This window comes from Montipora foliosa, chromosome 3, assembly GCF_036669935.1.
Source record: "Montipora foliosa isolate CH-2021 chromosome 3, ASM3666993v2, whole genome shotgun sequence".
NCBI lineage: Eukaryota > Metazoa > Cnidaria > Anthozoa > Scleractinia > Acroporidae > Montipora > Montipora foliosa.
In genome coordinates, this window is record NC_090871.1 from 2499492 (window position 1) to 2523315 (window position 23824).

At 39.6% G+C, this 23824-nt stretch overlaps 1 protein-coding gene across 16 annotated transcripts in view; it reads left to right on the forward strand.

Moving 5' to 3' along the window:
- LOC137996442 (tetratricopeptide repeat protein 28-like) overlaps window positions 1-23824 on the forward strand; it is a 102944-nt gene that overhangs the window by 14053 nt on the left and 65067 nt on the right. For 2 of the 16 annotated variants that reach the window (XM_068841854.1, XM_068841855.1), the window contains 2 exons: window positions 16394-20015; window positions 20462-22688. The exons of 13 other annotated variants lie outside the window; for them this stretch is intronic. In XM_068841854.1, the coding sequence (XP_068697955.1) occupies window positions 16442-20015; window positions 20462-20481 (3594 nt within the window). In that variant the 5' untranslated portion in view covers window positions 16394-16441 and the 3' untranslated portion in view covers window positions 20482-22688. Of the gene's footprint in view, window positions 1-12853; window positions 13082-16393; window positions 20016-20461; window positions 22689-23824 lie in introns of those variants that run through there. One more of the 16 variants, XM_068841856.1, reaches the window with a different exon arrangement.

A 23824-nucleotide genomic window follows, 5' to 3' on the forward strand; every position in this document is an offset into this window, starting at 1 on the left:
TGTTGATAATTTTCAAGTTCCCTCACAACTTCTTTACACCACAAGTTTAAGCGTGCCCTCTGAACATCTGACAGCTTTGTAATACCAAAGTTCACTGAAGTTAAACCCTGTCCTGCAGGGTTAGTGTTTGGATGGGAGACCAAAACAATATACCCTCATCAAACAGAAGCAGCGGACCGAAAATACTGTTAACGCTAACAAATGCGAACTCAGCAAGGTACAGATTTTGTTAGCTTGCTTTATGCAAAATAAGAACATCATTCTAAGAGCTTATTCTACGCAAAAAGTAGGTTCTGGAGGTAATTTTGAGAGTGGAAATCAAGGTTACGCGGCAGACGGCAAATACAAACTCGCGATTTAATTAACTTAACACACCAGAAAGACGCTAACCTCATTTTGACAAGATAATGCTTTACTATTGCCATAAAAACTATCCAGTTACGCTCGCATATCATAAAACATGATAGAGGCAAAAACCCCTTCCTATTTCATTACGTGCGTGAAGAGAAGAAACTCAGTCGTTTCAAATATGCGCAATATTGCAACAAACTAAATTTCAGGATCAAACCGTTTACACGAAGAACCTTTTCCTTGAATAATGAAGCACAAAATAGACGACAAGCTTTCTTTCAAATAATCCTTGGCTGTCACAATTCCAATAATTTTTTTTTTACCTGAAGATTGTGCAGAGTTGATCACAGATCCACGTGATCGAAGGTGTTCGATTCGTTCTCTGTCTTTGTTGAACCCATAAGTTACCAGAGAATTTTCCATTTGATTTCAGTGTTCTACATAACAGCACAGTTGGTAAATATTATTTTAAGAAATACAGCTCACTTTGATTTCGACTCGACGGGCGATAGATTGTTGTCGAGGTCCATTACTCTTCGCTTTTGAGATTCCAGGTGTTGGTTTTTCACCGCCTGCCTAGTTTATCCAACTGACTTTCCATTATTGAGCTCCATAAGGGTATATTTTGTTTAAGGATCCACTAAAACGCCATTCGCGTTACATCACTTTCGACGCCATTGGACACAGTAGAATCATTAACTTAGCCTGCCACCAGAGAAATCTACGCAGTTCCACTACCCTCTCGATCCTAAGAAAATACGCGCAGAAGGCTCTATGTACACCATCACTTACCAGGGGAGTGACAGGCAAGACTTTTACCGACACGGAAGGAAAAAAAAAAAAAAACACCGAACAAATGCCAAACACTTTCCGACTGGGATTGCCATACGGCAACCCATTAAATATTCCTCGTTCTATAAGCTTACCACGCAAAACAAGTTCGCTTTTACACCAAGTAATAGCGGGCTATAATTATTATGAATATTATAAGCCAAGCACCCAAAACAATTTACACCAAGTAAAAGCGCGCTATAATTATTATGAATATTCCTCGTTTAATAAGCCAACCACACAAAACAAGTTCGCTTTTACACCAAGTAAAAGCACGCAATAATTATTATGAATATTCCTCGTTTAATAAGCCAACCACACAAAACAAGTTCGCTGTTACACCAAGTAAAAGCACGCAGTAATTACGATGAATAGTCCTCGTTCTAAAGCCAAGCACGCAAAACAAGTTGGCCTTTACACCAAGTAAAAGCACGCAATAATTATTATGAATATTCCTCGTTCTAAAGCCAACCAGGCAAAACAAGTTCGCTGTTATACCAAGTAAAAGCGCGCTATAATTATTGTGAATGTACCTCGTCCTTAATAAGCCAAGCACGCAAAACAAGTTCGCTTTTACACCAAGTAAAAGCACGCAATAATTATCATGAATATTCCTCGTTCTGTAAGTCAACCACGCAAAACAAGTTGGCTTTTACACCAAGTAAAAGCACGCAATAATTACCATGAATATTCCTCGTTCTGTAAGTCAACCACGCAAAACAAGTTGGCTTTTACACCAAGTAAAAGCACGCAATAATTACCATGAATATTCCTCGTTCTGTAAGCCAACCACGCAAAACAAGTTGGCTTTTACACCAAGTAAAAGCACGCAATAATTACCATGAATATTCCTCGTTCTGTAAGTCAACCACGCAAAACAAGTTGGCTTTTACAACAAAGAAAAAGCATGTACGCAATAATGATTATGAATATTCCTCGTTCTGTAAGCCAACCACGCAAAACAAGTTGGCTTTTACACCAAGTAAAAGCACGCAATAATTATCATGAATATTTCTCGTTCTGTAAGCCAACCACGCAAAACAAGTTGGCTTTTACAACAAAGAAAAAGCATGTACGCAATAATTATTATGAATATTCCTCGTTCGAAAGCCAACCACAAAAAACAAGTTCGCTTTTACACCAAGTAAAAGCACGCAATAGTTATCATGAATATTCCTCGTTCTGTAAGCCAACCACGCAAAACAAGTTCGCTTTTACACCAAGTAATAGCGGGCTATAATTATTATGAATATTATAAGCCAAGCACCCAAAACAATTTACACCAAGTAAAAGCGCGCTATAATTATTATGAATATTCCTCGTTCTGTAAGCCAACCACGCAAAACAAGTTGGCTTTTACACCAAGTAAAAGCACGCAATAATTATCATGAATATTCCTCGTTCTGTAAGCCAACCACGCAAAACAAGTTCGCTTTTACGCTAAGTAATAGCGCGCTATAATTATTATGAATATTATAAGCCAAGCACCCAAAACAATTTACACCAAGTAAAAGCGCGCTATAATTATTATGAATATTCCTCGTTCTGTAAGCCAACCACGCAAAACAAGTTGGCTTTTACAACAAAGAAAAAGCATGTACGCAATAATTATTATGAATATTCCTCGTTCGAAGGCCAACCACAAAAAACAAGTTCGCTTTTACACCAAGTAAAAGCACGCAATAATTATCATGAATATTCCTCGTTCTGTAAGCCAACCACGCAAAACAAGTTCGCTTTTACACCAAGTAATAGCGGGCTATAATTATTATGAATATTATAAGCCAAGAACCCAAAACAATGTACACCAAGTAAAAGCGCGCTATAATTATTATGAATATTCCTCGTTCTGTAAGCCAACCACGCAAAACAAGTTCGCTTTTACAACAGAGAAAAAGCATGTACGCAATAATTATTATGAATGTTCCTCGTTCTAAAGCCACCCAGGCAAAATAAGTTCGCTGTTACACCAAGTAATAGAGCGCTATAATTATTATGAATTCATAAAGGCCACCTTTTCCAGCGAACAGTTTTTTGAAACAACATATTTGCTATTAGAGGCAAAAACCCCTTCCTATTTCATTACGTGCGTGAAGAGAAGAAACTCAATCGTGTCAAATATGCGCAATATTACAACAAACTAAAATTTCAGGATCAAACCGTTTCCATGAAGAACCGTTTCCTTGAATATTGAAACACAAAATAGACGACAAGCTTTCTTTCATATGAGCCTTGGCTGTCACATTTCGAATTATTTTTTCTTACCTGAAGACTGTGCAGAGTTGATCACAGATCCGCGTAAGGTGTTCGATTCGTTCTCTGTCTTTTCAAAACAAAATAGAAAATAGAGCTAAATATTGTTACCTCTTACCATTAATTATCTGAAAATAAGTCCTACAATCTTCTAATTTGCAAAATCAAAAAAAAAAAAAATGAAACTGGAAGTATGAGACAAGATATTACAAAGTCATAAATGCTAGCGCCCTCATTTTTTGAATGACCTTTACAAAAGAGTGATAAATGTATTTTTTTGGATTATAGTCTCTATAACTCAATCAATAAGACTGGAATTTTGCAGAGTGGTTAAGCATTTGAATCAAAAACCCTCTGAGGGGAGTCGGAATGTATGGCAAAAACATCTACTACGTGTACGAAATACAGATGACATAAAATAATGGAAACAGGCGACAAGAAACAATATCACACCAAAACATAACGTCTTGCAAACAGTAGTTAAACAATAATTATGTTACCATTTGTGTCTGGTGCCCCACGAAGGAGCCATATTAAATTAAAGATGAACTGTCCAAGTGAAATTAAGATTGGTTATTTAATAGTAATACATGAAGCAGCAGTTAACCTAGCAACCTTTGTAGCTTTCTTAATTGGTGTTGATAAAAGAATCCTCCTTACAAGAAGGAGTTTCTCTCCACTAACTAAAACATTCACTAATTAGCAGGTAGTTTGAGGGGAATATTGTGTGTGAATGGTGGCTGAGTTGGGGAAACATCATACACAAAAGTTAGGGTTAGTCTGTAGAATGAGGGGGAGAAATTTACAAAGCAAACTCTCAACCCCAAAATAAGGCTAACAAATGAAACAAATTCTGTGTGAAATTAAAAACTTTAATCACAGAAACAGCCAGATAGTACATGTATGAAAAACTGAATCACGTAGGAGGGATTAACAAATATTTGACCATAAAAATTATTCAGCAGACGTGGCCGGCTTGGCGGTGATATCTCCAAAAAGGCTCGTGGTGTATGAGGCCACCTAAGCAGAAACAGCCACAAGTCAAAAAGGGACCTTGCCGAGTTCTGCAATATGTATTCACTAGATGCAGATGTAGAAGTCCTTTAAGACCTTTTACTGACACCTTGAAAACAATATGAAACAGAGAGTTACTGTATTGATATGTACTATTTGATTGAGTAAAAGGGCTAGATCGGACACATTTTTTTTTCTTTTCTTTAAATAAGCCCTCAGACCCCCAAAAATAGATGCCTGTGATCCTTGAGTGTGAAATAGTTATGCTATATTTTTTAAGTTCTCTGTGTGGTGTTGCTAGTCAAGCCTAACAATAAATACAGTCATTGTTATTTTTTATGGTATGTTCCAGGGCTCATGCTCTTAATTATTTTATTTATGTTTCACACTGTGGAACAAAATGTGATCATATTGATCAGCCACAGGTTAGCTTATTTGTTGGGGCCAAACTGCACAAAGGCAAAGAAAACAATATGGGGTTTGGGAGAGGATGGGGAGTCTTAAAACGTAGCAGTAGTGATAGGCTACAAATTGCTTTTCTTCAGGGGAGGATATTCTACAAGGAACTGGAATCATTGCTTTGTCCTCAGATGGTACAAAATATGAAGGAGTTGCCATGGAATAGTATGGCTTTTTTGCATAGTTATACCTAAGGGGGCAAGGACATGGTATTTACAATAACTTATCAGTTTTGCATTGTTTTGCTGTGATCCATTTTAAGTTTAGTCTATATATTACCTCGAGATCAAACATTGTTTGCCATGTTATGAAGTGTTCTTACACATCTGTCCTTCTGTGGAATGTTTGTTTCCAGGCTTTAAAGTAATTAAGTAGTTGGTTTAAGTTGGTAACACGTTGATCTGTTATTGACTGCAGTGGACTGTTATCTTTGAAGACATTCCAAAGCATTTCACATTTTCATAAGTTCTTGTATCTTTTCTGTGGTGTTTTCATGCAAAGCCATGTCTTTGCAAACTTTTTCGGACAGAGTATTAACAGCAAGCTTTACTCGTATTTTATTTAAATTATCAAGCGCCCTGATTAAACCGTATTTGTTGTTTGTTGATTTTCCCAAGCGGGTGAAATCTTGCAAATAGTTTTAAAATATTGTTGGTAAAATTGACTGCGGTGGGGAATCCGATTCGTCGCGAGCGATTTTAAGTGAGCAAGTTTGAAGTTCTGAAACGCTGCTATATCCAAATATATCCACCTGGTTTTTTACTATGTTATGTAAAAGCTATCGATCTTAAACATATGTAAAATTTAGAGTGGAGTAATGTGGAGTACTCCTAAAAGAAGCAGCGGAACATGGCTTGGTCAGAATACCGGTCGTTTCACCACCGTATGTTCGCCAACGTCCAAAAGCACCTTTTTCGTTGAGAAAAATTGTCAATTAGATAACTTGCAATTCACTTCATGAGAGGGATTGTTGATGTGAACCGCCAATATTTGTTATTGAACCTTTCAATGCGCCTTAATCCCCCCTCAAATTTTATTAGTTTTCTTTATTGATAGTTTATTGCTGGTCATATTCTTTTGCAAACTTGGTGGCTCCTAAAGGAGCCGTTTTTTGGTTGTGATTTTTACTGACTTCTTCAGTTTCCACGAGTGGGGCCGTTGAGATGTGAGCACGTTTTCAGCAACTGTGCGGCGGTCTTCTCTTTCCTTTCGTACTTCTCCCAGCTGTCGAATAGCCTCGCCTGTTTCGATACTGCTTCAGTTTTTTATCGGACACAAATGCTAGGATATTGATTAGTAGAAAGAGGTTTAGATAGTTTTACTAATACTTGGAAGCTGCATATGCATAACGTTTTCGAGTTCGATTCCTTACTATAATACTTGGAAACTGTTTTCCCAGTTCGATTCCGAATATTGCATTGTCTTTATCTTTATTTTAATGCTCAATAGACTGCATAATGTTTTCTCGGTTTTATTAATTTATAACTAAACAGTGATTAAAACCTTCTTGTAGTCTTTTTCTTTCTTGTTGGCCATCAGGACAAACACAAGTGGGACTTGCTTTGCATATTCCCCGGATCGGACGAAAGCATTCACCGTCAGTAGCTGCTTGAATGGGTGTCGCACAAGCTTGAAGGTTCCGTCCATGTACCAGGATTTAGCCTTGGCCAGGGTATTTAGCTGCTCCTGTCTGGCGAAGATCAGATGCCTTTCTGCTTAACTGTTAGGTCGGCTTGGAAGAAACTGGGAGGGAGACATTCCTCGACCAGTTCGAAGTCCAGATCTTTTGGTTGCTCGGGTCTGAGTTTCTGCCGGAGTCGGTTGGCAGCTCTAGCCACATGCGCAGGCTTAGGGAGGGCTGGACAAGGTGCAGCAGTCAGTTCATCTAACATGACCTAAAAAAAAGGAAGGAAAATTTGACTGTCTCGTCTATGAGATGCTTTTCATCAAGCAGCAATTCTAGTCTCAACACACAGATTCCTCGCAGACTGATTCCATTCACGGAAAGCTCTTTGTTTAAGAACATTCCATCACCTTTAGTATTGTGAAAAACAAGCATACCAAAAGATGGCGGAATGTCAAAGGCATCCATCTCTTCCTCGATTCTGCTACTCTCCCCAATTGGATCAGTGATCTCACTGCAATATAGGCATCGCCAAACCACCTCTAATCCGGTCTTAACAGCATCTCTATACTGCTGTCTCGAAATTCCCGTGTTGCAACGTCGATGTTGTCATTTGTCGCAGCCATTGCAATAGGTACAATAATAGCTTTCCATCTCGAGTGACTCTTGTAAACATATTTGATCAGCGAAAATACTTCGATAAGATGAGTGGGTTGAATTGAACAGAAAATCACAGCCCTTTTATACAGCAATGCCTGATTAAGCCGGATCAAAATCGCAGGAATTTGATTGGCAGATATTGTTGGTGTTATCTGTTCTTTCTTGTAGTTACATATCATTAAACGTTTAAACAATATGCTATTTAAGTTGAAAAAGTTCTCACCTCCTTTGCAACATGCCGCACAAGTGAAGTTAATGAGCTCACATTGTTTTTATCGCGTTTCTAATTCTTCCCGTAACAGGGAGAAAAGAGACCGGTAGAGAAGCAGGCTGTAGGGGGAACATTTAATAGTTGAGTGGGGGAAGGAAAAAGTTTTGCCGCAAATATTTAATCAGTGATCAAACAAACATATTTCAACTCGATGGCTCTTTAACTACGCAAATGTTTAATAAAAAGGTTTTACAGCCGGTTTATGTTCACAAATAAAGCCGTGGACAGAGAGGGAGAGAGAGAGATTGGGGAGAGTGAAAGGAACATTTTCAAGCCGAATCAAACAATTCATCTTGGATCAAAGGTCACATTATCTTCTTTTGGTAATTTGTAAATAAAATTCAGATCTTTTTCACAAAGTATTTTGGACGTTGGCGAACTGACATTATTAGACGTTGGCAAATAGACTTCATACGTTGGCGAACAGGTCGTTGGCGAGCTGACACGTTGGCGAAACGACCGGTTACCCTTGGTCACGGTAAGCGTGACATACCTGCATTCGACACTGTCTTACTTCAGTCAAATTTAAGCAGCTTCCGACGAAAATACTTGACAGACAAAATAGTATTGAGTTTTAGGTCAGAAATATCAAAAAGGCCTTTAAATATACACTAATGGTGGCCCAAAAATAAAGAAAGAAAACTTGATTTCTGGTTCGTCAAGAGGATGTTTTTGGCAGCCATTAATTGCACCGGAAACGCGGAAGGAGCGCTCGTGCCAGTCCTTCTCCGCATCGCACATTGGACCAAGAGCGGAATGCCCGTTTCACCGCCCTATGGACGCCCTATGTATAAGCGCCATGCTGCTGACTGCTGACCAGAACGAAAAGGACGCACTAGTTCCCGATCCTGTCTCTCACGTGTTATCCAAGATGGCGGAGGATGACAATCTTTCTACGGAGCAAGATTCGAAAGATACTGGAGTTCATTGAAAGGATTAAGTGCTGACTTGGAGTGTGTAATTTTCGAGAGTAATGCATCATGTTCCTTTTGGAATAAGGCCGATTACGAGACTCAGAGAGCATCAAACAAGGTAATCCGTTGATTGGTTTTTCTCACAACCTATTGAATACATCGGAATAAAAGCTTTCTTTTTCATTTCTCCATATACAGAGTGCTTTTATGTTCAAAGTTTGGAGCCTTTAAAGGACATTGCGTAAGCTAAGTAAATGTATTAACTCGAAAGATATCACATTCACATTCATAAGCTATTTCAGAGAGCTATGTGACCTTTAAATGGTATTGCAATAGTAATGGCATATGCTTTACACAGACTCAACTATGTAATGTAGCAAGTTACATAGTTATTACATAGCAAGTAAGGAGCAGTAAATAGCCTTTATATAGCTCAACATAGTTATATGATAAACTTTACATAGCGTTTACATATGTCTGGTTCTACAATGGAATTTTCTTACTTCTTAAATTTTATACATAATACGAAACTGCATGCTAAACATTTCTTTAAGTTTTTATCTGAAAAGAGTTGAATTTATAGAATAGAAACTGTAATAAACTAAAAATTTGTTTCATTTGAGAAATGTTAAAATTGTTAACAAGCTGTAGACTATTGCTAGTTTATCTCCAGTTTCCTGCAAGAAATGAAGACTGGAAGAAACTGTCATTTTCTGGCAGCACCTGATAGATGTATCAAATTCAAGCTATTTCCAGCTTTTGAAAGAACCCAAAACTTGCAAAAACTGGAAAACAATTTCTGGAATAAAAGCTGGAATTTGACTCTGGAATAAAGCTGTCACATTTTAGAAATTTCCAGAAATTTCCAGAACTTAACAGAAAGCTTGAAATTCATTTTGCAAGGGGTCAGTGCGAAATTCGACCATCAAAAAGCATCTTGGTACATGGCTTACTCAAACGAGACTATAATCATAGGAATAAGCAATGTTTCCGCTGCAATTAAATTCAATAAAATTTTTGGGTAAATGAAACGGAGGTTTTTTGAGGCCCAATTTCAACATGCTGTTTGTCAACAAAAGTCGACCTTTGACCACCAAAGCAGAGGCAAGGTATATTGAAACCACACACGCAATCTCGATTTATTCACTAAACAATTCGAGACTCTAGGTTTACTGACACAATACAACGTGAATTGACTGGAACTACTGTAGGTCAGGGGGAACGTGTCATTGAAATTTAACTGTCTTGGTTTAAGAGTGACATATCCGGTAATTAAAATTGCATACCAGCAAGATTCATTCCATTCCATATTTTTGCGTAAACAAGTTTCCTTAATTCACTTTGTGAACATACCTGCAAAACAAACAAACAAAGGTATCCCCCTTTATGTAAGCATACGCTTCTTGGATTTTCCTCGAAGCCCTCAAACAACCATTGAACCAGTCGAACGCTTCATGACTTTCGTGAGTTGTGGCGTGATTGTGTCGTCAGAGCTGTCACACAAGAGATAAGGACAAAGCACACAGACCATTATGACTGCATGCGGTTCTATTCTGAGTTTGTTGGGGGAATTTGTGGCCCAAGTTCTGACAATCCAGCAAACGTTCAATGCGTAATAATAGCAAAATGTGATAAGGACATCAAGGCACACATGAGAAGTTATAAAGTGTTGGATTCTTCTCTGGATACAGAGGCTAGGCTTTTGTTCGCATGTGCGGGTGAGCTTTAAATTAAATCACTTAAATTAGATTGAGCACAAAAACTCTTTGTGAAATCTACCTATTACAGACTTAATGTCAAAACCCGGCCACAAGAAATGGACCCTAAAAACACTGCTGCCACAGTGCCGCCGCAGTCGTGTTGTTGGATTACCTCATTTGTTAATCCATGAGGTAAGCACCGCGACACTGCGGCACTAGCCACTCTACTCAGCTCAATTTTACCGTAAGTCGACTAAGGCACTGCAGCACCAGCCATTCTGCTGAATTCACTCTATCTGACACAAACTGCGCAAAAACCACTTTCGTTCAGTTCGGTACTGCGGCTAGCGCCGCGAACGTAAATGCTCCTTTGTGGACGGGTATTCAGCAATCGCTCCGATTGCGAAAATCGAGTAAGCAAGATATGTAAGACCATGTAATCATGTATCGTTGTACGAGACTGCGAGCACTCACTTTTCCAGTTGTCCCTGAAGCGAGTACATTGATCAGTGCAGCCAGATTGTATCACTGCCCGTGAAACTAACGGTTATTATTTTCTTATTAATTGCTTTTAAAAGGTGTTTTTGAGATAGATGATATAATTTTTGGGTACGACGATATGCCCACGGCATTGTGATCGATTTGGAATCCGATTGAGATGTAATAAGAAAAATTACGCCTGCCCACATGAATGGGCATCACACATGGCAGTGAAAGGGGAGCGCGAATTAACCTTTGCTCAGTTTTAAAAGCTTGACTTGCGCTTGACTTGCTGTTCTAGCGAAATTTCAACTATTTATAACCGAAGTTGTAGCACAGTGGTGAAGTTACCATGAAAACAAGATAGCCACTGAAAAACACGCCATATTTTATCTTTAAACGCGAATATCTCAAAAACGAACTGGGTGACTCCCATTTTTTATTGCTGGAGAGTAATTGGCACGCTAAGACAAAACTCATTACAAAGTTTAAAAAAATTCTTTGCAGCAGATTCATAGCCACCTTGACAATTGGAAAATTTTAATGTGGTTCTGAATCTGCTCCAATTTTTTTTTTAACTTTGCACAGAGTTTCATCTTAGCCTGCTAATCGCTTTTCAGCAATAAAAAATGGGGGACACTTTAGTTCGTTTTTGAGATACTAAGTGCTTTAACACAAAATATAGGGCGTTTTTAGATGGTTCTTCTGTTGCCATGGTAATTTATTACGTCACAGTAACATGTGCATCTTGTTTAACGATTATCGGCAGGGTTTCATGTGGTACCATAACATTGCCGTTAAGTGAAACAGCGTTATAGAGTTAGTCCGTCTAATGAGACATTCCCTCAAAAATGGTTGAAGCTGGTTTGAGCCACCTTGACACGCACACGCTAGTTTCTGGATAGTTTATACATCAGTGTTTTCGACACATACAACGGAATTAGCATGCTTGTGGTCAATATAATACTCTAAAACCAGCAGACCACCACACCGTGGATGTCTTGTAGGTTGGAAAGGATTTCTTGTTTGTTAAAGTTCAGAGAGAGAGAGCGAAATTTATTCTTAATCTAGGTGCAAGTTTCATTCAGAAAATGTGATTAAAATATTTTTTCAAGAAAAACAAATAATTGCACAAGGTGGCTGTACGGCTGTGAGGGTGCACTTATTTCTTATTTTACTTATTATATTTATTACTATGATATTTATGTAATAATATTATATAAATTATACATAATACTAGTATAAAATTATATACTATAATAAAGTTTCTATATAATGCCTGCTCTCATTGGTTTAAACACTGTGCTTTATGAGAGTACAAAGCACGGAACAAACGAAAGCTCACGCCATCATCCTCAGAAATGGCAGATAAATTTCCGAATTTTTCCTTGGGTATTATTGAACAGTTTGTTTTCCAATTGTCATATCGGAAACGTGCAGGTTTTCATGGGCAACAATTCGGCCGGTTTTCACTGAACATAATTATTTAGATCCTCTTTTTTGCTGTTTTTTACGGACTGAAACATAGAGGCACTTGTTTTTCCTGAATAAGTCCGGCCGGGTGACTGACTCAGTTGGAAGGCTCTCTGGGTATAAATCGGCGTCTCATTTACCGTGACTAACTGTACGAAATCAGTCAACTGATTCACTTTAGTAGGGAACGAGAGCAACAAGGTGAAAAAGAAATTTCTGTTAATAAGGTTTATAGAACAATGCTCTCAGCAAATAGGACAAGCCGGCAATGGACACCTTTTCATTTCTCTGCCCTCGAGTTAGAAGATCCAACTGAATCAGCCGGTTACCATTAATTTACAACTGAATCAGTTATTGACATGAATAGCGCCGGATAATAGCGGAAGACCATCCCTACGATTTTCCTCGCACCCGCAGTAACTTTTTGCTGTTCTCCGGGTCAACTGAATAAGTCGGGTTGTGTGACTGAATCAGTTGGAAGGCTCTCTGGGCAATCAAGCTTTTCCCGTACAAAATCAGTCAACTAAACAAGTCCACGAGACTTGACGCAGTTATCAGTGAGACAACTTTATGGTATATGGACCTATATGCAAAGAGATATATATGCATCACTGTTCATATGCTTCTGGAACTAAGGCGGAAAACATCAGTGAATAAGCAAAGGAAAACAATCCATCACGCCAATTTAAACGACACCAACACCAGCGCAAATGTCACGGGCACGTGTCTACAATGTAATTCAATTCAGAATCGCAATAATTGAATTTACCAGAGAATTATTCAAAGCTATTTTTCTCCTTGTTCTTTTATTTTTCCTTTCTAGTTCCCCGCTAAAGCAAGGCTTCCAAGGCAAATGATTATTTACAGAATGTAAAAAAAATTTGACTAAGACACGGCAAGAAAAGCAGTCGATGTTTCTTATTACAAAGGTTCTAAGGGGCGTGCAATTCATCGCAAGAGCTCGTACATTAAGGGCTTAATAAGTGTTTGTTTGATTGGGATCAAATCCAGATCTGCATGCAAATGCCAAAATTCATCCACAACGGGCGAAGTAAGTACATGTAATTGCTGTTTTTTCTTTAATTATCCGTGCGCGTGTGTAAAAATTATAAGTAATGCGGCTTTCTCAAAAAATAGCATGCCTTGACTGCGTTTTGGCTGGTAAGGAACAAGTCCGTTTGCAAGTCATTTTTGCTCCCATAAATTAAACAGTGATTTAGCAGTCGGTATGAAAATTGTCTGCTTGAAGGTCACAAATAGTTTCAATATTGACGGTGAGTCAAAGATTGCTTTATGTTCATAAAGAAATTAAAGAATAAATAATGTGTAAAAAAATTGGCACGAACACAGGGCTCTCCCTAGTTTTCAGCACAACTGGTTGGGGCCTTTTCAAACCGGTAAAGCATTTAGTTAATGTTGGACGTTCTGCAACGGATAAGCGACTTCTGAGCGTTTGCAGGCGGTAATAAGTGCTTTACAAGCGGTAGATTTTACCAGTTACCGCCTAATAAGGAGAACCCTGGAACGTGGTTGCTTTTCATTGGCTCGGACAAAACTGCTTCAGTTGTGAGAGAAGAATGAAGGGGTAGTTTCTAAAGAAACTGTGGTGCTGCGTCGGTGGGGAAGTAGTATACAAAAATTTGGTTTATCAACGGAGTTGATAATGTAAATTGGCCACCGTACAGAGATTCTAAAAGCTGACGTTTCGAGCGTTAGCCCTTCGTCAGAGCGAATCGAGGGATTATGGGTTACGTGTAGTTTTTATAGTAGAGTAGGAGCTACGCTATTGGTGGTAACATGGCAACGTGAAAAATAGGAATATATTAGTTAAATGAAAAGCGTTCGTTAATACCGTGAGGATTAAGGGTGCCGATTTGAAAGATGAATTTTTGTTCCAGATTCTTGCGGCTTTCCGTCGTACCTAGATGTAGGGAAAGGCCGCAGATAGCCATGTGTTTTTTGGAGTGGTTAGGCAGATTAAAATGGCGAGCGACTGGCTTAGATGCATCCTTGTCATTCTTCTCAACATCGCGAAGGTGTTCGCGGAATCGGTCACCTAGTCGTCTACCTGTCTCACCAATTTATAATTTATTGCATAACGTACAGGTTATGCAATAAATGACATTTGCGGAGGTACATGTAAAACGATCCGTGATCTTAACAGATCGCTTAGGTCCCGATAACTTGCTAGTGTTAACAATGAAAAGACAAGTTTTGCATCGTGAGCGCGCGCATTTGAAAGTGCCGGGTTGCTCGTTGGTTTTGAGCGCGCTTCTAACTAAAAAGTTGCCTACGTTTTTGTCGCGTTTGAATGAAATAAGTGGAGGTTGCGAAAAGATTCTACCAGTCTCGGGATCATTTTGGAGTAATTTAAAATTACTAAGAATGATGCTTTTGACTGCATGATTATGAGGATGGAAAGTGAGGGTGAATGGAATTCTGTCATTCTTATCTTTCTGTGACGTTTGTAGTGACGACTGTCGATCAAATTGTTGGGCGCGATGATGGCCCGCTTTGACCACAGAGACAGGATAGCCACGTTTTTCGAAGAACTGGCACATCTCCTCTGATTTGCTGGAAAAATCGGAGTCGTCACTACATAGACGTCGAAGTCTAAGAAAATGAGAATCAGGAATGGAGTTCTTGACATGTGATGGATGTGACGATGAATACAACAAATAACTGTGTGAATCAGTAGGTTTGTAGTGCACACTAGTACATAGCACGTTGCCTCTAATAGAAACTTTGATATCTAGAAAAGCCAATGAAGTTTCCGAAATTTCCCAGGTATATTTAAGAGCCGGGTGAAAAGAGTTGACGGAGGTTATAAATTGATCGAGTTCTTCTCTGCTGGATGAAATAGCGCCGATGCAGTCGTCGATGTAGCGGCCGTAGAGTTCAGGTTTGGGGCCGTCGTACTGATTAAAAAATTGGTGTTCAACATATCCTACAAAAAGATTGGCATAGCTAGGTCCCATTCTTGTGCCCATCGCTACACCATTAATTTGTTTGTAATAGTTGCCGGCGAATGAAAAACAGTTAAGCGTTAAAACTAGTTCGGCAAGGCGGAGGAGCGTTTCCGAGCTAGGTTCTTTGACAGTGCGTTGATCGAAAAAGTGTTTAAGTGCTTGAAGACCTTCGCTATTAGGAATGACTGTGTATAGAGATGTAATGTCCATGGTGAAAATAAGTTTGTCTTGGCCGGAGAAATTGAAATCGCGGAAAATTTGTAGTGCGTGCGTACTGTCTTTAATGTATGATGGCAAAGATTTGACGATAGGCATCATAATCCTGTCTAAGTAGCTAGAAATGAGTTCGGTGAGGCAACTGCAGGCAGAAACGATAGGTCGACCTGGGTTGTTGGGTTTGTGAATTTTAGGCAAGAAGTAAATGCACGAAGTTCTAGGGGTGTTGATGATGAGATTAGTGGCAGTGTCCGGTAATTCTTGATTAACTATAAGATTTTGAATGGTGTTTTTGACAAGTTTTTGATTTTTGGAAGTGAGATCTTTAGGGATTTTGGCATAAAACGAGGTATCCGAAAGTTGCCGCAAAGCTTCTTCTTCTTTGACAACTATGTCGTTGCGTTTACTAAGACTTTTAAGCGCCGACCACTCTTCCGAGGAAAGGTTGGAAAATTTAGTGTTGCGATTGAATTTAAGTTTGCGAATGTCGCGACGGCATTTTTTGGTGAAAAAATCCAAAGAGGCAAATTGTCCCTCTGGGGGAGTCCATTTGGATTTGCGAACTACAAGTGTTTCAAAAATATCTTTATTAGAAGTGTCCGAATCATCCTCTTTGTCATGAAAAAAGGCTTTTAACTGAACGCGGCGAGGGAATTTTTCAACATCTTGCTTAATAGAAAATTCGTTGGTGCGTTTGGTAATAGGGACAAAATTTAGGCCCTTACTGAGAACAGATTTCTCTGAGTCAGTAAGCGGAAGATTTTCTAGAATTGTAATTACGGTATTATGGGTATGCAATGTAGTGTCGTCGGTAATTTGCGGAGCTATTAATTGTTGAAGTTTAAGAGTCTTGGTTTGGTGTAAATGGTCAAACAGTCCAGAATTAAGTTGTCGGATTTTAGCGCGAATCGATTGTACTAAAATTGCTGGACAGATTTTGGAAAGTTCGGAGCGGCAATGAAGAATTTGTTTGTCAAGTGCGATTCGTTTTTGGCACATAGAAATCATTCCTTGGGAAACCATTCCTTGGGAAACCCTGATGAAGAAAGGCATATTTCTTTCAAAATACTAGCTTAAGATAGTTATTCCTTCACTGTTCAATTAACCTTGCTGTGCCGGTTTAGCATCCTGTACTCAGAGCATTGAACCTGTTGTCTTTTTGTTCATTTATCTTCTAGGTACACCCCAGATTTCTGAGAAAAACTTCCTGGTTTTGATTATCAGCAATGGTGGATAAAAAGTTGGACCTTTTGGAGCGGCATATGCAAGAGCTTAGTGTTGCAAGAAAGGAGGGAGACAGACAAGGCAAGGGTTTGGCTTATTTCAATCTTGGTAGATACTATCAGGGCACAGCTGACTTTAATCAGGCCATAACAAATTACAGAGAAGCATTAGCCATTTTTAAGGAAGTGGGTTTCAGGGCCGGAGAAGGAGCAGCCTATGGAAATCTCGGCAACGCTTATCGAAGTCTTGGTAATTTCAAGCAAGCCATAGAGTATCACCATCAATGTCTTAGTATTGCAAAAGAGGTAGGGGACAGGGTCGGAGAAGGAGCGGCCTATGGAAATCTCGGCAACGCTTATCAAAGTTTTGGTAATTTCAAGCAAGCCATAGAGTATCACCATCAACGTCTTAGTATTGCAAAAGAGGTAGGCGACAGGGTCGGAGAAGGAGCGGCCTATGGAAATCTCGGCAACGCTTATCGAAGTCTTGGTAATTTCAAGCAAGCCATAGAGTATTACCATCAATGTCTTCGTATTGCAAAAGAGGTAGGGGACAGGGTCGGAGAAGGAGCGGCCTATGGAAATCTCGGCAACGCTTATCAAAGTTTTGGTAATTTCAAGCAAGCCATAGAGTATCATCATCAACTTCTTAGTATTGCAAAAGAGGTAGGGGACAGGGCCGTAGAAGGAAGAGCTTATGGAAATCTCGGCTTCGCTTATGGCAGTCTTGGTAATTTCAAGCAAGCCATAGAGTATCACCATCAACGTCTTAGTATTGCAAAAGAGGTAGGGGACAGGGTCGGAGAAGGAGCGGCCTATGAAAATCTCGGCAACGCTTATCGACGTCTTGGTAATTTCAAGCAAGCCATAGAGTATCACCATCAACGTCTTAGTATTGCAAAAGAGGTAGGGGACAGGGCCGGAGAAGGAAGAGCTTATGGAAATCTCGGCAACGCTTATGATAGTCTTGGTAATTTCAAGCAAGCCATAGAGTATCACCATCAAGATCTTAGTATTGCAAAAGAGGTAGGGGACAGGGCCGGAGAAGGAAGAGCTTATGGAAATCTCGGCAACGCTTATCACAGTCTTGGTAATTTCAAGCAAGCCATAGAGTATCACCATCAACGTCTTAGTATTGCAAAAGAGGTAGGGGACAGGGCCGGAGAAGGAAGAGCTTATGGAAATCTCGGCAACGCTTATCGAAGTCTTGGTAATGTCAAGCAAGCCATAGAGTATCACCATCAATGTCTTAGTATTGCAAAAGAGGTAGGGGACAGGGTCGGAGAAGAAGCGGCCTATGGAAATCTCGGCAACGCTTATCAAAGTCTTGGTAATTTCAAGCAAGCCATAGAGTATCACCATCAATGTCTTAGTATTGCAAAAGAGGTAGGGGACAGGGTCGGAGAAGGAGTGGCCTATGGAAATCTTGGCAACGCTTATCAAAGTTTTGGTAATTTCAAGCAAGCCATAGAGTATCACCATCAACGTCTTAGTATTGCAAAAGAGGTAGGGGACAGGGCCGGAGAAGGAGTGGCCTATGGAAATCTTGGCAACATTTATCAAAGTTTTGGTAATTTCAAGCAAGCCATAGAGTATCACCATCAAGATCTTAGTATTGCAAAAGAGGTAGGGGACAGGGCCGGAGAAGGAAGAACCTATGGAAATCTCGGCAACGCTTATCGAAGTCTTGGTAATTTCAAGCAAGCCATACAGTATCACCATCAATGTCTTAGTATTGCAAAAGAGGTAGGGGACAGAGTCGGAGAAGGAGCGGCCTATGGAAATCTCGGCAACGCTTATCAAAGTTTTGGTGATTTCAAGCAAGCCATAGAGTATCACCATCAACTTCTTAGTATTGCAAAAGAGGTAGGGGACAGGGCCAGAGAAGGAAGAGCTTATGGAAACCTCGGCAACGCTTATGACAGGCTTGGTAATTTCAAGCAAGCCATAGAGTATCTCCATCAAGATCTTAGTATTGCAAAAGAGGTAGGCGACAGGGTCGGAGAAGGAGCGGCCTATGGAAATCTCGGCAACGCTTATCAAAGACTTGGTAATTTCAAGCAAGCCATAGAGTATCACTATCAACATCTTAGTATTTGCCAGGAAATAGAGGACCCAATAGGGCTGGCAATTGCATGTTATCATATTGGTCATGTTCATGAATTTTTTGGCTCCTTGAGCAAAGCTCTTAATTACTGGCGTCTAAGCGTTTATTATTTTGATGAAGTTAGGCGTCTTCTTCAGTCAGAGGATGCATGGAAAATAAGCTTTCGTGACACAAAGGGGTTTGCGTACACTGCTCTGTGGACAGCACTCTTGAAGAATGGAGAGGTTGATGAAGCTTTGTGTGCTGCTGAGCAAGGACGAGCACAGGCTTTGGCAGACATTTTAAAGATGCAATACAGCGTTGATGAGAAACCTATGGTGAAGGTAACTATCTCTTTGGTTATGAAAGATCTACCTTCACAAACTGTTTTCACAGCACTTGAAGGGAACACGATCAGCTTCTGGTTGCTAAGAGATGATATCAGGATAAATTTTAGACAAAAGAAAATCGAAAATGGAACTGCCAAGTCTCTGATGAAAAGTACGCTAGAACAGATCAATGCAGGGTTTGTTTTGCGATGCGAGAATCGTTCACTTGAAAGACAAGGCAGCGACTTGTCGAGCAGTGGGGAAAGTGTTGAAGAAACTTCTCAGTCTTTGAGCTTCTCTGTGCACTCTTTGCAGCCCTTGTATGATGTCTTAATCAGTCCTATAGCAGACTTGATCCGGGGCGATGACTTAGTGTTTGTTCCTGATGGACACTTTTGCCTGGCTCCTTTTTCTGCAATGAGTGACTCTGTCAGGATCCGTGTAATTCCCTCGCTGACTGCTTTAAAATTGCTCACTATGGCACCTGATAACTTCCAAAGTAAGAATGAAGCGCTGCTTGTAGGCGATCCGTGCTTGAGCGAAGTCACTTACGGCACTGGTGAACCCATGTATGGACAGCTGCCATGTGCGAAAAAAGAGGTGGATATAATTGGAGAACTTCTGCAGACCGTGCCTCTTACAGGAAAAAATGCAACCAAAGCTGAGGTGCTGAGAAGAATGAAGTCAGTTACCTTAATCCACATTGCTGCACATGGGGATGACGGATCTGGAGAAATTGCTTTGGCGCCAAATCCCGAACGCACATCCAAGATCCCCGAAGAGGAAGATTACATGTTATCATTGAGCGATGTTCAAGCAGTTCACCTTCAGGCAAGACTGGTTGTGCTTAGTTGCTGTCATAGTGGCCAGGGAGAGGTAAAATCTGAGGGTATTGTGGGAATAGCCAGGGCTTTCCTGTGTGCTGGTGCCCGGTCTGTACTGGTGTCACTCTGGGCAATCGACGACGAGGCGACCTTCTTGTTCATGAAGAGTTTTTACCAACACTTAGCAGATAGGAAAAGTGCAAGTACAGCTCTTCACCATGCTATGAAATCTCTTCAGGAGACAAAGAACTATTCGGCCATAAAATACTGGGCGCCATTTGTGTTAATTGGCGATGATGTCACCTTTGAATTTGGGGAGCTGGAACACGAAAAGAATGGTAAGTACTATTTAAATATAACTTTAATGACTGAATCGCTGTACTTTGTACATGATTTTAATCAGGAAGTTGTCGAAAGGAGCAGGTACGTTCTTTACAAAGAAATGGCTTTATAAACGGTTACCAGAGTGGATATTTTCACTCGAACTGCTTTGGCTAATACTTGAATTAAAGAATGTCTGCATTCACCGAGTCACCTCAGCTTCCTGCAGATAGCTAGCTGTTTGAGCCCATGTTATGATGCAGTGACTGTGAAACTGATCGGTGATTGTCGGTTGCTTATGTCAAGTGAAGTGAATAGGAATTGTTGCTATTAACTCTAGCACAAACAGTTAAATGAATGAATTAAGATAATTGTTATATTATTTACTTGTCAATCAGAACGAAATTCGTTATTTGCATTTAATCCACTACTTGTTTCTTTCTTCCTTGTTTTTCTTTTGCAGAAACGATGTCCAAAACGTGAAAAACTTACTTAGACTGCGATATGTCGATATGTTATTTTCCTTTCTTCGATTATATGAGTTATTGAAAACAATTCAATCGTTGATACCTCATTAGCTGTCAGACACAAGATATCATGCCAATTATAGTTAAAGTACCATGAGATTTCAGTAGTATTAAGATACTGTTCAAGTCCTTACATTTGTGCCTTGTTTTGTAAGCATCTGTTCCAGGATTAGTTAATCACTTGATAGAAATCAGGGGTTTGTTTCCATAACTGAGGATCTGGCCGTCTTGTTATTTTGGCCCTTGAAAATAACTCCAAGCTTTTGCAGTTTGTTCCTCAGGTGACATGTATACTCTTAAGCTTGCTATACCAACTTTCCATTTACAATATCATTAAGTGACAGTCTCGGGGAATGTGTATTTTCTGTGTTTCTGTAAGGTTGGCCAAAGCTAAATAAGCAAATTAATTGTTTCGGGAGGTAAATGTCTATAAGCTAAAAAACAACCTACGGAAGTATAAATGTTTGGAAATTACAAAAATTTTAATGTAGCGTTCACATTTAAATGAGACGGAAATTCCTGGAACAAAACGCTTTATTCCTAAAGGGTTTGAATCGGGCACAGCATTGAGTTAGCCAATTTGTTTATTGTTTATTTTCCCACAAAACGTGGTTCAAAAAGAGACACTTTTCTGACGTTGATGAGGACTAGGAAAATATGGGTAAATCTAACTCTTAGGTGATGGACTCTTGCTAGGGCCTGGAACCAAAAAATTGGAAAGTTCTTTACTTTAAAGTTGTACATGTTGATTTTGTGATATTTTGTCACAGAGGGACTGGACCGATGCAAAATAATTCAATGAAATGGGCGATTTCTTAAAACTTCTAGAAGGTAAAAGGATGTGTGGGGTAAAAGTTGCCTGATCTCTTAATTAATTGTGTGCATTTTAAACTCCTGGGGAGGTGGGACTTTGCCCATGCATATGCTTGTGGAAATTTTTTGAATTTTAAAAATGGTATGACTACCCGAGTCTCGTCATTTTATACCACTTCGCACCATTGCAAACGTTGGTCAGTAACTCTTGAGTTGACAAAGGTGTTAAAAGGGAAGCATTCCATCCTTTCTCCATGTTAAAACTGAGGGCAGGATGGGCACCCACCTCCTAAACTGTGCACCCCAAATCGAGAGTAAGGTCTAAGGTCTACTTCTCCACTACCATAGTCACGTCTACCACGGCTGAACGTGCAAACAGATTTAATCCGAGCTAAAGTCTTTGTCTAGCTCTCCTCCACTTATGCAAATTTGGAGTATTTTGTACCTGCTATGAACGGTCATCACTTCTTTCCATCCCTCAAACTGACATTTCCCTTTTTATTCAACTTATACGATGTACAGTGTACTTTAGACTTCAAATTTACTTCAACGAAACAAAGATTTTAAACAAGCTGAGAAGATTCAAAATAGGCGAGGCAAAGAGTTGAACCCGGATCGATGGCTTCACCTTGCAGTTTCCGATATCCTCTAGACCAACGAGACAAGCTCCTGGAAAGTCGAACTTTTTAGAGTATTGACATAATAGTACCTAGCAAAACAATTGAAAGTTAACCTTCTTCAACGGGGTTTTTAGACCTAAATACTGTAGATGAGTGCGGCATAGCTTAGAAACGCTATTTCTTGTTGAACTAAAGCTGTCATTCTGCTTGTTTTCATTGTTTTTAGAGCGGTAAGCTTGTCAATAATAACAGCATAATGTGTCGTGTAATTGTTACGAAGTGTCCAATGTCAGTTTTAGGGATGGAAAGTAGTGTTGGCCGTTATGAACTCGCATGTTCATTTCCAACTCCTTGATAATGGCGTCATGAGGTCGCCGAACCATCGGAAGTTTAGCTTTTTATCGCTAGTTTTTACATGTCCGTATTTCACTGTTTTCATCTTTATTTGGTAATTTAACATTTATGTTTCCTGATTTCTTTTTAGGGGATTTAACAATCATGTAATTAGTTTTCTTAATATTTATAGAGAGCTTGTTTAGATCGCACCATTCTTTAATTTTAGCCAGCTCTCTGTTATTTAGTTTTTCAAGATCTCGAATAGGTGATGAAACAAAGACATTAGTGTCATCAGCAAAAATCCTGAAGTTCAGTTTATCAGAGCAGTAGAAATGTTGTTTATATCAAGTAAGAATAAAAGAGGACCAAGGGAACTACCCTGTGGTACATCACATTTCATTGTTTGTTTGTTTTTGCCATTTGGCCAAAAATCGCGATTTTCAACACTTTTGGAAAAATCGTTATTTCTCTTCTAATTGGTCTTATTTAAAGTGGTTTTTTTTTTATAGCACAAATCTATGATAGTTAAGCTTTCCATCATTAAAAATTAGGCTACTCTGACAAAACAATAACAAAACAATAGAGTCGCAAGTTTATACGTACAAGGAAGGGTTACGTTTTTGCAAAAGTTGGCCGTGAAGCACTTATATTTCAACAGACGAAACTATTAGAGGGTAGTGTGAAGTGCTAGTTTTCTACTCATATAATTGGGCCTGTTACATATAAGGTAAAGGTAAAGTCACTTTATTTAACAGTCAGTAGTTCCTTCAGTTACGAATTCAAACTGGTATCAATGGAAGCCAAGGGTGCGCTTTTTACCCCCTCCCTCTGTCAGTGCTCCGTTTTACGGATATTTAAAGCTATAGCTACACCGATCAGAGGAAAGTAGAAACAGACGTTGAAGTCATCGAAAGCCGCGCACTAGCCATCTGAGTGAGTGTTTTGTGTGGACCCAATTCCATTAGTAGGGCTAATGCTCACATGGTCTATATGGGTGGAAAACAAGCACTTCACATTACCCTCTAATAGTTAAGTCTGTCAAGTTTATATGGCCGAGTTCTAATACTTTGTGGAAACTGTAAATCAAACGTTATTATACCACGGAAATACCGGGAGCAAATCCTTTCGGAGTCGAGTGAAGAAGCAGCGAATAGGCCGAGTTTAAGGCGTGGCTACGAGGCCTTATGGTCAAGTTTCACGGCTCGGTTCTGTTTTCTTTGTCTCACAAGTCTCAAGGAGGAGTTCTAAACAAAACAATCTTGGAATTTAACCGTAAAGCCTCGTAGCTTACCATGAGTGAATATTGACAATCGAACGTGTGCTATTAGGAATACGGGACTCAATCCCAGGCCACATTAGAGGAAGGCGAATGCTTTCACTGCGCCACACCTCTTCCCCCAAAGACGAAAATTGTTGTGAAAAAAATTTGGAAACCAGGAATTTAGCAAAGTGTTTATAGGATTTTGAACTCGTGAGCAAAGGCCAACCAAAAGATCTAACTTTGCATTCCGGTCTGACGGGTTTGCAGCT